Source organism: Elaeis guineensis, chromosome 3 (genome assembly GCF_000442705.2).
Source record: "Elaeis guineensis isolate ETL-2024a chromosome 3, EG11, whole genome shotgun sequence".
Taxonomy (NCBI): Eukaryota; Viridiplantae; Streptophyta; class Magnoliopsida; order Arecales; family Arecaceae; genus Elaeis; species Elaeis guineensis.
The window spans coordinates 38,457,364-38,473,968 of record NC_025995.2 but is presented as its reverse complement, the minus strand read 5'-3'; the positions used below and the strand labels follow the sequence as shown (position 1 = coordinate 38,473,968).

At 43.6% G+C, this 16,605-nt stretch overlaps 1 protein-coding gene across 1 annotated transcript in view; it reads right to left on the bottom strand.

Moving 5' to 3' along the window:
• LOC105035210 (uncharacterized) overlaps positions 1-16,400 on the bottom strand; it is a 47,735-nt gene extending 31,335 nt beyond the window's left edge. The window contains exons 1-2 of the mRNA XM_010910670.4: positions 14,976-16,400; positions 14,474-14,677 (exon numbers count right to left, since the gene is read on the bottom strand). Of these exons, the coding sequence (XP_010908972.1) occupies positions 14,474-14,677; positions 14,976-16,235 (1,464 nt within the window). The 5' untranslated portion in view covers positions 16,236-16,400. The remainder of the gene's footprint in view (positions 1-14,473; positions 14,678-14,975) is intronic.
• Positions 16,401-16,605: the final 205 nt, after the last annotated feature.

Here is a 16,605-nt window from a genome sequence, read left to right as displayed (position 1 = left end):
TAATACAGTTAAGGAGATGTGGGAGCACTTGGAGTTCACTTATGGAAGCAAGAAGGATCTCACCTATCTGCAGGAGATCATATCCCATATGTACCGGCCTGAGTGGAAAGGGAGACCTTTGCTGGAATATTATACACAAACAAAACAAACACTTTCAGAGAAAAGAACCATGTTTCCATGGACTACTGATATTAAAGATCAGCAAGATCTAGAGGAGAAGGTAGTGGTTATGAGTTGGTTGATGGGGTTAGGCCCTGAGTATGAGATTGCCCGTACTCAGCTTCTGACAGATAGTGATCTCCCATCATTTGATGAGGTCTATAGCAGACTCACCCGAGTTAGTAAGACTGTTGAGCAAGGGGTTCCGGAAACTAGAGATGCTGCGCTTGTTAGCCAGAATCCACGGACAAATAGTGCACAAAGTGGTCGAGGTGGAACTCATGGTGGTCCTGGAGGTGGTAGGGATGGTGGTCCTAAAATTTGCTTTTATTGTAATGAACCAGAACATTTGAAAATGAATTGTTGGAAATTACTAGAAAAATCACCGCAGGGGCAAAAATTTGCCCGAGTTGCCACTCAGGATGGCCTTTCATCTACACCAACCACAGCACCTAGAATGGTTGCTATGTCTGCTGAGGAATTTGCTGAATATACTCAGTTTCAGGCCTTTGAGTCCACAGGAACAGATTCCACTGCTACCTTAGTACAAACAGGTAATCCCACTGCTTGTCTCTCCACCTCTTCTTGCACTTGAATCATTGATTCAGGAGCGACTGACCACATGACTGGCAACACAAGTATTCTCTCTACTTTCCACTCTTCTCCTCATTCATCCACTGTGACCTTAGCAGATGGATCCTCTACTCCAGTCATAAGAACTGGGGTAGCGTGTCCCACACAATTCATTCCTTTATCTTCTGTACTCTATTTATCAAAATTTTCTTTCAACCTACTATCTGTGAGTAAACTTACTAAAGCTCTTAACTGTAGTGTTCATTTCTTTCCTTCTCACTGTGTTTTTTAGGATCTTGGGACGGGGCAGATTATTGGTAGTGGTCGGGAGTCTAGTGGACTGTATGTGCTTGATCCGTTACCTTCCCAAGGTTCACAGTCAGTTGCTTGTGTTGGCAATCTCTCTCCTTTCCAGATTCACTATCGTTTGAGTCACCCGTCTTTAGCGTCCTTGAAGAAGTTATGTCCGAGTCTTAGTCATGTTTCTCGTCTTGAGTGTGAGCGTGTCAGCTTGCTAAGCAGCATAGGAGTTCCTATCTGCCTCATGTCAATAAACAGGCCATATCCCCTTTTAATTTGGTTCATTCTGATGTATGGGGCCCTTGTCCTGTCGTGTCTGAGGCTGGTTTTAAGTATTTTGTCACATTTGTTAATGATTATTCAAGACTAACTTGCCTTTATTTAATGAAGAACCGTTTTGAGCTTTTTTTCCATATTTTGTGCCTTTCATTCTGAAATTAAGACTCAATACAATGCTGTTATTTGTATTCTTCATAGTGACAATGCAAAAAAATATCTCTCTCATCCCTATTCCACCTATCTTTCTGAACATGGCATTATTCATCAGTCATTCTGTACAGTCACTCCACAACAAAATAGGATGGCTAAGCATAAGAATCGTCATGTGATGGAGGTAGCTCGTGCCCTACTTTTTCAAATGAATGTTCCTAAGCCCTTCTGGACAGATGCTGTAACTACAGCTTGTTACTTGATTAATCGCATGCTTTCATGCGTTCTTGATGGTCATATTTCCTATTCTGTGCTTCATCCCACTCATTCATTATTTCCCTTATCCCCACGTCTTTAGATGCACTAGTTTTGTTCAGGATGTGAGATCCCAGATCTCCAAGCTTGATCCTCAGTCGTTGAAATGTCTCTTCTTAGGCTATTCCCAGTCTCAGAAAGGCTCTCGGTGTTTCTCTCCTGACTTAGGGAAATATTTAGTCTCTTCTGATGTCTCCTTCTTTGAAACTACCCCATTCTTTTCTAGGTCTTCCACTTTATGTGAGTCCGTCTCTTCAATATCATCTGATGATGATTTTCTTACTTATCGTAATTTGCCAAACAGTGGTTCTTGATGTCTCTCATCCCCCTGTTACCCAAGTTTATGCTCGTCGACCACAACCATCTATTATGCCACCTACAGAGGAACATGATGTCCCGGCAGACACTCCACCAGCCTCTCCTTCCTCTCCAGTACCTGCTTCATCTTTGGATCCACCACCCTCTCCACCAGACCCTACTCTTGATCTTTCCTATTGCACTTCGAAAAGATAAACGATCCTGTACATACCCTCTTACCTCATTTCTTTCCTACCATCAACTTTCCCCTTCCTCTCTTTCTTTTATTGCGGCTTTGGATACAGTAACTGTTCCTAAGACTATTTCAGAGGCTCTTGCTCATGATGGGTGGCGGGCAGCTATGCAAGAGATGGATGCCCTGGAGCAAAACACTACTTGGGACCTAATGTCCTTGCCTGTTGGAAAGAAGGCAATTGATTGTAAGTGGGTCATTGTTGTCAAAATGAATCTTGATAACTCCATGGCCCGGTTGAAAGCTCGGTTGGTTGCCAAAGGCTATGCGCAGACTTATGATGTTGACTATTCTGAGACTTCTTTTCCGGTTACTAAACTTGCATCTGTTTGCCTTTTCATAGCTCTTGCTGCTTCTCACCACTGGGTTATTCATCAATTGAATGTCAAAAATGCATTTCTACATGGAGATTTGGAGGAGGTTTACATGGAGCAACCACTAGGTTTTGTTGCTCAGAGGGAATCTGGGAAAGTTTGCAAACTGAAGAAGTCCTTGTATGGATTGAAGCAATCACCTCGTGCCTAGTTTGGTAGGTTCAATGAGGTGATCATGGAGTTTGGGTTGAAACGAAGTGCGCATGACCACTCAATTTTTTACAAGCAGTCTCAACAAGGATGTATTCTGCTGGTTGTGTATGTTAATGACATTGTGATCACGGGGAGTGACAATACAGGTATCAGTAACTTAAAGACCTTTCTTCAAACTCAGTTCCAAACAAAAGACCAGGGCCATCTACGATATTTCTTGGGGATTAAGGTTGCCCGGTGTAGGAGAGGAACTTTGCTCTCTCAGAGGAAGTATGTTCTTAATCTATTAGTTGAGATTGGGTTGATAGAGGCTAAACCATGTGACTCACCTATGGTACCGAATATGAAACTATTGGCAGAGGATAGTGAAGTGCTAGAAGATCCAGAGCAGCATAGAAGGCTTGTGGGCAAGCTCAACTATCTCATGGTCACTTGTCCCGATATTGTCTTTCCAGTGAGTGTTGTTAGTCAATTTTTATCATCTCCAAGAACTTCACACTGCAATGGAGTTATACACATTCTAAAGGATCTCAAGGGGGTTTCAGGTCATGGTGTTCTCTACAGTCACGATCATGATAGAATTGAAGATTTTTCTGATGCTGATTGGACAGGTTCACCAGTAGACCGATGGTCCACTACTAGTGACTGTATTTTTGTTGGAGGCAAACTGTAGTTGCATGATCTAGTGCACAGTCAGAATATAGAGCTATGGCCCTTGCTACATGTGAGCTTATATGGGTACATCATTTGTTGAAAGAGACTGGTCTTCAGCAACCTGGAACTATGAAGCTGTGGTGTGACAACCAAGCAGCCCTTCATATCACTTCTAATCTGGTGTTTCATAAGCGCACAAAACACATCGAAGTAGATTGTCACTTCATTCGAGAAAAGGTCTAGCAAGACTTGATTACTACAGTCCATGTTAGGACTGAAGATCAATTGGTAAATATTTTTACTAAAGCCCTCTCAAGGAACAGGATTACGTATATTTGTAACAAGCTGGGTATGATTAACATCTATGCTCTAGCTTGAGGGGGAGTATTAGAATAGTGGGCTGGGCCTTAGTACTAGAATAATACGCAGAGTATGTGTCTAAGGGTATAATTGTACTTTTTCTATTACTGTAAACCTAGCACATACTTGTATATAATAGATGCACCTGACTACAATTGGATCAAGGCTTCCAAAATACTTTTTCTCTCTCTCTCTCTCTCTTTTCTCTACAAATATCAACACCAGGTTGGAATAACAAACCAACACTCGACATACGCTAGACATGCACCATGACGTCCCACTACAAACCACCAATTTTCCAATTTAAATGACAATCATAGTACTTGCTTCATTATTATCTTGCCGTAATATCGCTTTTCACTTCCACCAAGGCCTTCAATCTTTGTATAACAACCTTGCCTATGATACCATCACCTGATCTAATTTTCTTCCCCCACATAAGAACCCATGATTTTCTACAACAAACCTGATACAGGCAACAATTCGGGCAGGTTTAAAGGGGTTGTATACACCCGGAAGCAGAGAAGTTCAGCTCCAAGAGGAAGGACAGTTGGCAATTAGCAGTTACAAACAATTGGCAATTAGGAGTTACTCTTTGTTCAATATTTCATGTTTTTAGGCCCACTAACATAGTGGCAAACATGTTAGCAGTCACTACTTTTGTGTTCAGTTTCCTTCTTAGTTGTGGAGGTGATGCTTCCCGAGTTGTTAGTTAAAGGAAGCAAACCAGTAGCTATCTCATTGTATATACAAGACCATATCAATTGCCATGGATGTTGTTGAATGTTCATTAAAACAAACACTTTGTGTTTAACATGAGATTTGGAGCTCTCTTATTTAACGAGCTCTAAACATTGCAAAAATAGAGCGAAGTCGGGGCAACCGTTCATCCAAGCCTTCATCTTCACCCAAACCATCTTCTTCTTCCTCTAAATCCATTCTGTCTCATCCCATAACCAAATCCTTTGCGAAGGGCCATAACATTTTGGTATCAGAGCCAAGTGTCATGGGAGACTCTAATGCCAACTTGCAACAATTGATTGAATCCTTGCTCAAACCACTTCAAAGGAATTGGCTCGAATTTCCAACGGGATAGAGAATGTTGAAGGTGCTGCTACACGTTGGGACAATTCTCACAAGGACTCTTCCAGTGTCGGCAAGGGGGCTAAGAACAAATAGATGGCTTCACATTCAAGTTTGGAAACTCTTGACAGTGATACTAGCATGCCAAAATTTTCCAAAATGGATTTTCTCCATTATGATGGAACAGAGGACCCATTGATAATGGTTGGGACACTACGACCATTATTTCCTCCACAATCAAACCACCAAAGCCGACAAAATGGGGTTGTGCTCTTTCAATTTAGAAGGCAAGGCCCAGCCTTGGTATTTGCAATTGGAAGAGGATTTCCCTGAGCTCACTTGGGATGTATTCAAAGAAAAGTGCCCCCTTCGTTTTGGGCCACCTACAAGAAAAAGTCAACTTGGCGAGCTTAAGAACTTACGACAGACAGGAACAGTGGCAGATTATCAAGAGAGGTTTGAACTTCTGGCAGCTAGGTCCGACCCTCTCACTCAGAGACAAAAGTTGGACAAGTTTATCACAGATCTCCAAAAGCAAATTTCAGTTGGCGTTAAACTCCATGACCCAGAGGATATACATTCTGCCATGAATATGGCACGGCTAATAGAAGATAGTTTAACTGATCGAGGGCAGCCACCTCTCTCCTTTAAGGGCAGTACCAATCGACTGGGAGGACACAAGCCTCCTAATGTTGCTCCGGCACATAAGACCCCTGGATTTGCCAAACGTTTGAATCGAGCCGAGATAGAGGACCGAAAAGCAAAAGGACTTTGTTTTAATTATGATGAAGTCTATACTAAAGGGCATCAGTGCAAGCATTTGTTTTGGATCGAATTTGCCGATGAAGAGGAGGGAACCGATAACCAAGAGCAGGCACAGGGAGTTCTTAATGACCAACAAGAACCTGAAATATATCTTCATGCTATCACAGGTACCTCTTCTCCCCAAACGATGCAAGTGAGAGAGACAATCTTTGACAAACCTCTTTTGGTATTTATAGACTCTGGGAGCACCCACAGTTTTATTGATTCACGGCTCGTCTTCTAGTTGAGGATTAGTTACGACAAACATCGAGGAAAGAAAGTTCTTGTGGCAAACGAGGAGAGCCTTGTAAGTTTTGGACATTGTAAGCATATCCCTCTTGACTTTGGTCTTCGTAAATTTCATCAAGACTTTTATATACTTCATCTTAGCGGATTTGATGCAGTTTTGGGGGTTGATTGGCTGAAAACATTGGGCCCCATTCTATGGGATTTTACTGCTATGCAAATGGAGTTTATATCTGTAGGTTCTAAGGTTACACTTCAGGGTATCAGAACCACTAACCAGCTACACCTCACCTTCACCTCATCCAAATGACTACACCCAACTTAGAACTCCGGGCCTTGTTTGCAAAATTTGCTACCCTCTTTACTGAACCAAGCACGCTACCACCATCAAGAAATTATGATCATAACATATATTTGGAACCTGGTACTTCCCCATCGTCGTTCGACCTTTCCGCTACCCCCATGCCCAAAAGAATGAAATTGAAAAACAATGTGAATGCCTTCTACAGCAGGGTCTCATCTGACCCAGCCAATCCCCTTATTCCTCCCCAATTTTGTTAGTTCCGAAGGCTAGTGGTACATGGTGCTTACGTATTGATTATAGAGCTCTAAATGCCAATACTATTAAGGATAAATTTTCTATTCCTGTCATTGATGAATTGTTGGATGAATTATGTGGAGCTTGCTATTTTTCTAAGTTGGATCTCAGATTGGGCTCCCATCAAATACGTATGCATGCTTCGGACATTGTAAAGACAGCGCTTCGCACACACCATGGACATGTTGAATTCTTGGTTATGTGCTTTGGTTTGACAAACGCGCCTTCCACTTTTCAAGCTTTGATGAATGAGGTATTCCGTCCTTTCCTTCGCAAATTTGTTTTGGTCTTCTTTGATGACATATTAATCTATAGCCAAACTTGGGTGGAACATGTTAATCATCTTCATTTGGTGTTTGAGACATTGTTATCTCACTCTTTCTTTCTAAAGAGAATAAAATGTGCCTTCGGGCAAACTAAGGTGGCTTATCTGGAACACATAATGATGTGCCCAGGCCTAAATAACTATCTTGTGTAGGTAAGAATAAAGGTTGGAGCACAGAAAAAGAGAAAAAAAAAAAGAAACCTTTGAAATCTGATTGATAAGAAAATCGCCACAATCAGATCACAAAGGGGTAGAACGCCACACTCAAGAAAAGAAGAATGTGAGTGATAAGTTCTAGGATTTATAACTCGCCACTAACACACAGGAGTTAGATAAGAGAAATCAGCAACACTCATTTTCATTCATTGAAATCTGAATTGAATACATAGGTCGTCTCCCTTTATATAGATAAGAGAGAGAACATAAGACAAATTCAGTAAATGGAAGGAAATAACAGAATTTGACTATTATAGAAATGATGGTGGCTATATCTTGCTACAAAAGAAATGATAGTGGCCGTATCTTGCTACTATGGAAATAATGGTAGCTGGAGATCATAGTGAATTAGGAAGAACAAAATAACTTTGGCTGCATCTTGCTACTATGAAAATGATGGTGGCTGGAGATCATGGTGAATTAGGAAGAACAAAACAAGCTTCTAAACTCGGCCCTTTTTTCAAGCAATAATTTCTTTCAAATTCCTGCCAAATCTGATTCGCACCACATCATGCTTCTACGCACGTGAGCAAAATCATCAATTTGGCTCTTGGATCCATATATGGCATGTGATCATCTTTTTCTTCATAATGGTGCACATAATTTCTTCCTTATTGAGTAGGATTTGCCCTCAAATCCAAGTCTTCCTCATCATCCAAACTATCCTCCAAGTAAGGAGAAAGATCTCGAACATTGAATGTAGCGGACACATTATAGTCACCAGACAATTCAATCTTGTAAGCATTGTCATTCACTTTCTCAACAACTCGGAATGGACCATCAGCACGCGGCATGAGCTTAGATTTTCTTTGGTTTGAAAATCGTTCTTTGCGAAGATGTATCCAAACAAGATCACCTGGAGCCAAGCGAACTTGTTTTCTTCCTCTATTGGCTGTCTTCTCATAAGCCGCATTCTTCCTCTCAATCTGCTCCTTGATGCTCTTATGCATGGACTTAACCAACTCAGCTTTCTTCTTCCCATCCATACAAACTCTTTCGCTGATTGGAAGTGGTGCCAAATCAAATGGGGTGATAGGATTAAACCCATAAACCACTTCAAAAGGAGAATGCTTAGTAGTGCTATGAATACTACGATTGTAAGCAAACTCAACATAAGCCAAACACTCATCCCAATTCTTCATATTCTTGTTAACAACAATGCGAAGCAAAGAAGAGAGGGTACGATTTACCACTTCGGTCTGACCATCGATTTGCGGGTGGCAAGTCGTGCTGAAGAGCAATCTAGTACCAAGCTTCTTCCACAAGGTCTTCCAAAAGTAACTCAAGAACTTGACATCTCGATCAGACACAATGCTCTTTGGTACACCATGCAGACGTACTATCTCTTTGAAAAATAATTCTGCAACATGTGAAGCATCATCGAATCTGTGGCATGGCATGAAATGAGATATTTTTGAGAATCGATCCACAACCACCAAAATCGAATCCTTCTTTGGTACCAACAGAGCTGGTACTGAACATGGGCTCATAGACTCCCTCACATAACCCTTCTTCAAAAGATCCGCAACTTGCCGCTGCAACTCCTTGGCCTCCTCGGGATTGCATCTATAGGCTAATCTATTTGATAGGGCAAACCCTGAAATGAGATCAATCTGATACTCGATTCCTCTGATTGATGGCAATCCTTTTGGTAATTCTTTCGGGAACACATCTGTAAATTCCTCCAAGATCTCCTTCATTTGCGGTGGAAGGGAGACTTCTTGACTTGGAACCTGCTTAGCTACAAGAACAAAAACAATTTTATGGTTAGTCAAAACTCGCTTCACTTCCCCTTTGTTGGCAAATAGGTTCTCTTTCTTGCCCTTTTCAATCACAAGCTGATCCTTCTGGACCTGTTGCGGGCTAAGTGGTGCCAACACTATATTCTTCCCATTCTTGGCAAATGAATAGGTGTTTTTGAAGCCGTCATGAATAGCCCTCCGATCGTACTGCTAAGACCTTCCCAAAAGAAAATGGCTGGCTTTCATAGGAACCACATCACAAACAACCTCATCTTTGTAGGACTTGCCAATAGAGAAAGGTACTACAACCTGCTTTGTAACCTTCACATCACCATCGTCAGTAAGCCATTGCAATCTATAGGGACGGGGATGCTTCATAGTCACCAAATTAAGTTTTTCTACCAAAATAGTAGAAGCCACATTGGTACAGCTACCTCCATCAATGATAACACCACATACCTTATCATGGATGGTGCACCTGGTATGGAAGATATTTTCGCGCTGCTCATCATCCACTTTGGCTTGTAGGTTCAGGTTGCGACGAATAACCAACAGCTCTCCTTCATCTGCAAACTCCACATAATCTTCTTTTACCTCTTCCAAAATAGCCTTATCTTCACTTTCAATTTCTTCTTGTGACTCCCGAATGAACATCACCCTCTTGTTTGGACATTCAGAGGCTATATGACCGTAATCAAGACACTTGAAACACTTGATATCTCGACTTCGTCTGGGAGGTTGTGAATTTTCCACCTCTTTTTCTTTGGCCGCATCTGTGACTTGCTTGCTAGAATCACCTTTTTCTACTTGTTTTGGCACCGCCTTAGGGACGGACCATGGTGATAAGGAAGATGAGTTGGTAGTCTTACTTGGCTTACTTGCACCACGCTTGCACTGTCTCTCCACCTTAACAACAAATTTGATCACATCGTCAAGGAACACATAAGATTGCAACTCCACCGTATCAGCAATCTCCTTATTCAAGCCTCCTAAGAACCTTGCAATGGTCTGTTCTTAAGGTTCTCGCAAATCGCATCTCATCATCAGCATCTCAAATTCTTTGATATAATCCTCAATACACATCCCCCCTTGTCTCAAGCTTTGTAACTTGATGTACAGCTCCTGCTTATAATATTGAGGGACAAATCGCTTCTCCATGATCCGCTTCATAAGTCTCCAGTTCCGGATCTCCTCTTCTCTATCCCTCCTACGCTGAGCTTTCACATTCTCCCACCAAAGATTAGCATAATCAGTGAATTCAAGGGCAACAAGTTTACATTTTTTTACCTCAGAATAATCTTGACATTCAAAGACCTTCTCCACACGTTGCACCCATTCCAGATATTCTTCGAATGAGCTGGTTCCTTTAAAGGATGGAATCCTCATCTTAATATTGTCTCCCAAACTCCTTTGCTGCCGCCTTTGCCATGGGTGTTCCTCCACACCATCATCATCCCCGGGTTCGTCGTACTCCTCTTCATCATTGCGATCAACACGTCGTGGTGCTGGATGGCCATACCGCTGTGGTGGTGGGGGAAGTGTTGCCAACCGCTCAAACGCTTGTGTTAGGCGATTGAGTTGCTCCATCATCTCTTCTTAACGCCGCTGGAGCCCCATAATCTGAGCTTGTTCCAGACTCATGCCTCTAGGAATGACAGGGGCCTCGTCTCCTCCAGACATGATTTGGATGTCAAACACTCCCTCAGGCTTTGATACCAAACTGATGTGCCCAGGCCTAAATAACTATCTTGTGTAGGTAAGAATAAAAGTTGAAGCACAGAAAAAGAGAAAAAAACAAGAAACCTTTGAAATCTTATTGATAAGAAAATCGCCACAATCAAATCACAAAGGGGTAGAACGCCACACTCAAGAAAAGAAGAATGTGAGTGATAAATTCTAGGGTTTATAACTCGCCACTAACACACAGGGGTTAGATAAGAGAAATCAGCAACACTCATTTTCATTCATTGAAATCTGAATTGAATACATAAGTCGTCTCCCTTTATATAGATAAAAGAGGGAACATAAGACAAATTCAGTAAATAGAAGAAAATAACAGAATTTGACTATTATAGAAATGATGGTGGCTATATCTTGCTACAAAGGAAATGATAGTGGCCGTATCTTGCTACTATGGAAATAATGGTGGCTGGAGATCATAGTGAATTAGGAAGAACAAAATAACTTTGGCTGCATCTTGCTACTATGGAAATGATGATGGCTGGAGATCATGGTGAATTAGGAAGAACAAAACAAGCTTCTAAACTCGGTCCTTTTTTCAAGCAATAATTTCTTTCAAATTCCTGCCAAATCTGATTCGCACCACATCATGCTTCTACGCACGTAAGCAAAATCATCAATTTGGCTCTTGGATCCATATATGGCATGTGATCATCTCTTTCTTCATGATGGTGCACATCACATAATCTCCAAAGAAGGCGTTGCACCTGACCAATCCAAGATTGCAGCTATGGTCGATTAGCCTTAAGCCTACAACAATAAGAGAATTGGGAGGTTTTCTAGGCTTAACCGATTACTATCGAAAATTCATTCATAATTATGGGGTTATTGCCGCTCCTCTTACCCACATGCTACGTCGAAATTCCTTTCAATAGTCACTGGAGTGCACAGTTGCTTTTGATCAATTGAAGAAAGCCATGGTAACAGCCCTGATCCTTGTATTGCCTGATTTTTTTCAAGCCCTATACCATTGCCTGCGATGCATCCGATGGTGGCTTAGGAGCTGTTCTCCAACAAGGTAATCAACTGATAGCATTTTTCAATCGACCATTAGCCCGTAAACACCAGGGACTTCCAGCTTATGAGAAGGAGATAATAGGCTTGGTTAAAGCCATCCGCCATTGAAGACCTTATCTCTAGGGTAAATCTTTCATCATGCTTACTGATCATTACAGTCTTAAATATATGTTGGACCAACAGGCTCTTTCTTCATCATAGCAAAAAGGTTGAGCAAAGTCTTGGGCTATGATTTTACTGTTCAGTACAAGCCGGGTAAAACCAATGTCGTTGCGGATGCTCTTTCTCATCGCTCTGAGGTCGAATCGCAATTCATGGCTTTGTCTGTACCCCAACTGGACCTTCTGGATGACATTCTCATGGAAGTGGCTTCTCTTCCTACTTTGCAAGCAAAGGTTAAACAGATTCAAGACTCGGAGAATCAAGGACACTGGTCTTTCAAGCAGGGACTGATCTTCTATAAAAATCGGGTCTACTAGGCGTCAAACTCCCCTCTGATTTCTACAATCTTGGCTGCTATTCACAACAGCTGCCATGAGGGGCATCAACGAACCCTTTACAGAGTCTCTCGGGATTTCTTTTTGCAAAGAATGAAGGCTGACGTCCAAGCTTTTGTCAAGACGTGCCATGTCTGTCAGCGACACAAAGGAGAAAACTTGCAGCCTGCAGGCCTTCTCCAACCTCTTCCAATACCAAAGATGATCTGGTCAGATCTTTCAATGGACTTCATTGAAGGTTTACCCTTATCCCATGGCAAGAGCATCATTCTGGTTGTAGTCGACCGCTTTCCAAGTATGCTCATTTTATTCCTCTATCTCATCCATATTCGGCAAACAATGTCGCAAGAGTCTTTTTCGACCATGTCGTCCGCCTCCATGGAATACCTAAGTCAATAGTCAGTGACAGAGATGTTGTTTTTACAAGCTCCTTTTGGTGCGAGTTGTTCAAGTTGAGTGGTACTCAATTCAATTTCAGCTCCTCCTATCACCCACAATCGGATGGGCAAACCAAGGTCGTCAATCGCACGGGGAAATGTACCTCCATTGTTTCACTAGTGACAGGCCCAAACGGTGGATGGATTGGCTTAGCTAGGCAGAGTACTGTTATAATACAGAATTCCACACTTATTTGAAGGCCACTCCCTTTGTAGTAGTTTATGGCAAACCCCCTCCATCCCTTCGTTCCTTCTGCCCTGGTATGTCCAAGATTGATGCGCTTGATCTGGCGTTGCATGACAGAGATGAAATCCTTACCCACTTGCGTGCCCACCTTGCTCAAGCCCAAAACACCATGAAACAATCCTATGACAATCACCATCGTCCCTTGGAATTCTCTGTTGGATCACCTGTTTGACTCAAGTTACAACCTTACAGACAATTATCCTTAGCCAAACAACAGAACCAGAAATTGTCTCCCAAGTATTATGGTCCTTTTACAGTCCTAGCCCGAGTTGAACCTGTAGCTTATAAGTTAGACTTATCCACTACTTCTAAACTTCACCCTATCTTTCATATGTCCTCTCTTAAACCATATTACCCAGGCCAAATCCCCATTGAACCCACCTAACCACCACTGATCAGTTTCTATTCTATCTCTCACCCTAGAGCAATCCTAGATCAATGCATCAACAAGGGCATTTCCGAGGTACTCATCCATTAGGAAGGGAAATCACCAGCTGAAGCTTCTTGGGAGCCCATTTCTGTCATAAGGGAGAAATTTCCTGCTATTGTGCTTAAGGATAAGCACCATTCCAAGGGGGGATGTAATGATACAAGCAACAATTCGGACAGATTTAAAGGGGTTGTATACACCTAGAAGCAAAGGAGTTCAGCTCTGGGAGGAAGGACAGTTGACAATTAGCAGTTACAGACAGTTAGTAATTAGAAGTTACTCTTTGTTCAGTTTTTCATATTTTTAGGCCCACTAGCATAGTGGCAAACATGTTAGCAGCCACTACTTTTGTGTTCAGTTTCCTTCTTAGTTGTGGAGGTTATGATTCCTGAGTTGTTAGTTAAAGGGGGCAAACCAGTAGCTATCTCATTGTATATATAGGACTATATCAATTGCCATGGAAGTTGTTGAATGTTCATTAAAACAAACACTGTGTTTAACATGAGATTGGGAGCTCTCTCATTTAACGAGCTCTAAACATTGCAAAAATAGGGTGGAATCGGGACAACCGTTCGTCCAAGCCTTCATCTTCACCCACACCATCTTCTTCTTCCTTTGAATCCATTCTGTCTCGTCCCAAAACCAGATCCTTTGTGAAGGGCCACAACAAAACCACTGTTAGCCACCACCTTCCAACCAAAACTTGACTTTACTTGGGTATAACAAATGTTATCCAAGACAGCAAATACCAAAGACTACAAGGTTTTCCTTTTCAAACCAATTTAATAAGGTCTTGAAGATGAGCTTATCAGTATGGCACTGACATCCATGGATAATGTTCAAACAATGTCATAAACATCCTTCATATGATATGTAATAATTTACCACGTCTATGTAGATATCCATGTAAAAGGATGTTCGATAACTATAAATATTCCAATTCATTAGAAGTTCAAAATGGTCATATCTAATAACTAATATATGCCAAATCAATGTCAATAATCCTCACAACTTTCCTCACTTAAATGCGAAGAAGCATGTCAATGGCATCTTGCAAGCACCATCTAACATGTCAGGACATTTCTTTCCAAATGCGAAGAATCTTGCAATGAATAGAGGTTGCAAGGGTAATTTGCCATTGCATTCACCGTTATAGACTCAGAGCATTGTCCTATGAAAAAAACAAAATGCATAAACCACTAATACAAAGCTGAAATTTCTTGCCTGTACACGAGGATTCTGGAAATCATCCATAGCAGATGCCAGTGCTGGCAACACAAGATGGTGATACTGCATCTGCAAATCAGGACCCAAATCAGTTGACAGCTGCCCAACAGCATTTATCGCTGCCCAACGTACTCTAGGATGGGGATCTTGGAACAAGTTCAGGACCACATTTACTACTTGTTCAAGATTTTTTATCATGACCTGCATAAGAAAAACAGATTTCCTTTCAGCAAATATTTCAATCAAAGAAAAATTGCATGCAACCCATCAGCAAATCTAGGACACAGGACTACAATAACAAAATTAACTAAACCTTGTATTCTGCAACGAACATGCATTGAAACATCACTCATTAACTTAGTATGATATTTTATGCATCTAATTTATCTTTAACGAATTATTTTGAAATTTTCTTTAGCAAAAACAGTAAGAAAACAACTAATCAAGAGCTGGAAAAGGAGACGGCTAATTAAAAGATGGAAAAGTAGAATTTTGCTACCTTCGAACATCCCTCTGCAATCTGCGCAAGCATGATCAGGGCAGCGTGGTGCTTCTGCCACTCAGGTGCAGCCAAGTATGCCGGAAGCAGCTCAGACACGACAGGAACGATAGTGTTCCCCCCGAGGGCAATGGAGAGCCGGTCAAGGCACTCCTGGCCGACACTGTAGTTGCTGGTCTCCCCAGCATCTTCATCCTCGGTCTCGGCACTGTGCCAGGCGGGCTCATCCTGGATGTCAAGCAGCATCTTCATGAGGACAGCAAAGAGGCGGCCGATGTACTGGGGAAGGCGGCGCATCATGCCAGGGGCACGCTCACGAGCCTCGGCAAGCGTGATGACGAACTCGACAGCAAGGTGGCGAGTGCCGTCCTCGAGGCGGTCAGCCTCGGCAATCTGAAGCATGGCACTGACAACATCAGGGAGCTGCCGACGAAGGAAGCGGGGCTCCGTGCTGGCAAGCTCGATGAGGAGCTCGAGCGCTTCCTGGGCAGTGGCCTCCTGGCCAGAATTGAGGGCCTCGGTCAGGGTGCGCATCATGGCGGGGAGGAGGTCCTGGAAGCGGTCACGGTCAGTGGCGGAGGGGAGGCACTGGATGAAGTTGATGGCGGCGCCGAGGGCGGCGATGCGCACATCAGGGGAGGAGTGGTGGGAGAGGGAGGAGAGGAAGACCCCGTGAAGGGTGGAGAGGTGGGGGAGGAGGGCGTCGCCGATGTACTGGGCGAGCTGGGAGAAGATGAAAAGGGAGGACTCCTGGAGGCGGGGGAAGTCGGTGGAGGTGACGGCTTGGAACATGAAAGGGAGGAGTTCCGGCCAGGCGTCATCGGGGAGGAGGCTGGAGGCAAGCTCGGAGACGGTATCGCAGAGCTTCTTGGCGATGGACTTCGAGTCCTCGCGCTGGACGGCGGAGAGGAGGAGGGACTTGAGGGAGGACTGCGTCGCAGGGGAGAGGCGGGGCCAGAGATATGAGGGCGAGACGGCGGCGGCGTCAGACGAGGAGGAGCCACGGGTGAGGACCTTGCGGAGGAGGATGGCGGACATGGCGCGGATCTCGACGCGGGAGGAGGAGTGGAGGAGGTGGGCGAGCTTGAGAGCGAGGGAATCCGGGTGGCGGTCGCGGCAGAGGTTGAAGAGGGCCTCTGCCTGCGATCGCTGCTCGTTGACGGAGGACATCAGCTGGGACACCAGAGCCTCGAACAGGGCCGGGTCCGCCGCCCCGATGATCGCCGCCACCTGCTGCTGCTGCTCCTGCTCCTGCTCCATCCCAACCGCACTACTTCGACCGGAGGAGCGTTAGGGATTCCGGTGGATTAAGGATCGTCGAAGATGATGCCTTCTCTTCTAAACTTAGGATTAGGGTTTGCAAGAGGGAGGCTTGGCGGGGTCGGGGTTTTGGTTTCGAGATTGGAGTTTGGATTCCAACGGGAGCGAGGATGGGATGGGGTCAGGGCAACGGGGTGGTGGTGGTGGGGCACGTCACGCCGTCGCTCGCTGTTAGTTAGCCGTAACTGGGTTGTATCTTCGCGCGAAAGAAGAGTTCACTTCCTTTGGGCCAATCCACCGTTGGATCTCGAAATAGTGGACTCGAGATCTGTGCAGCAGGAAACCTAGGCGGTTCGGATTGCGGGGACAT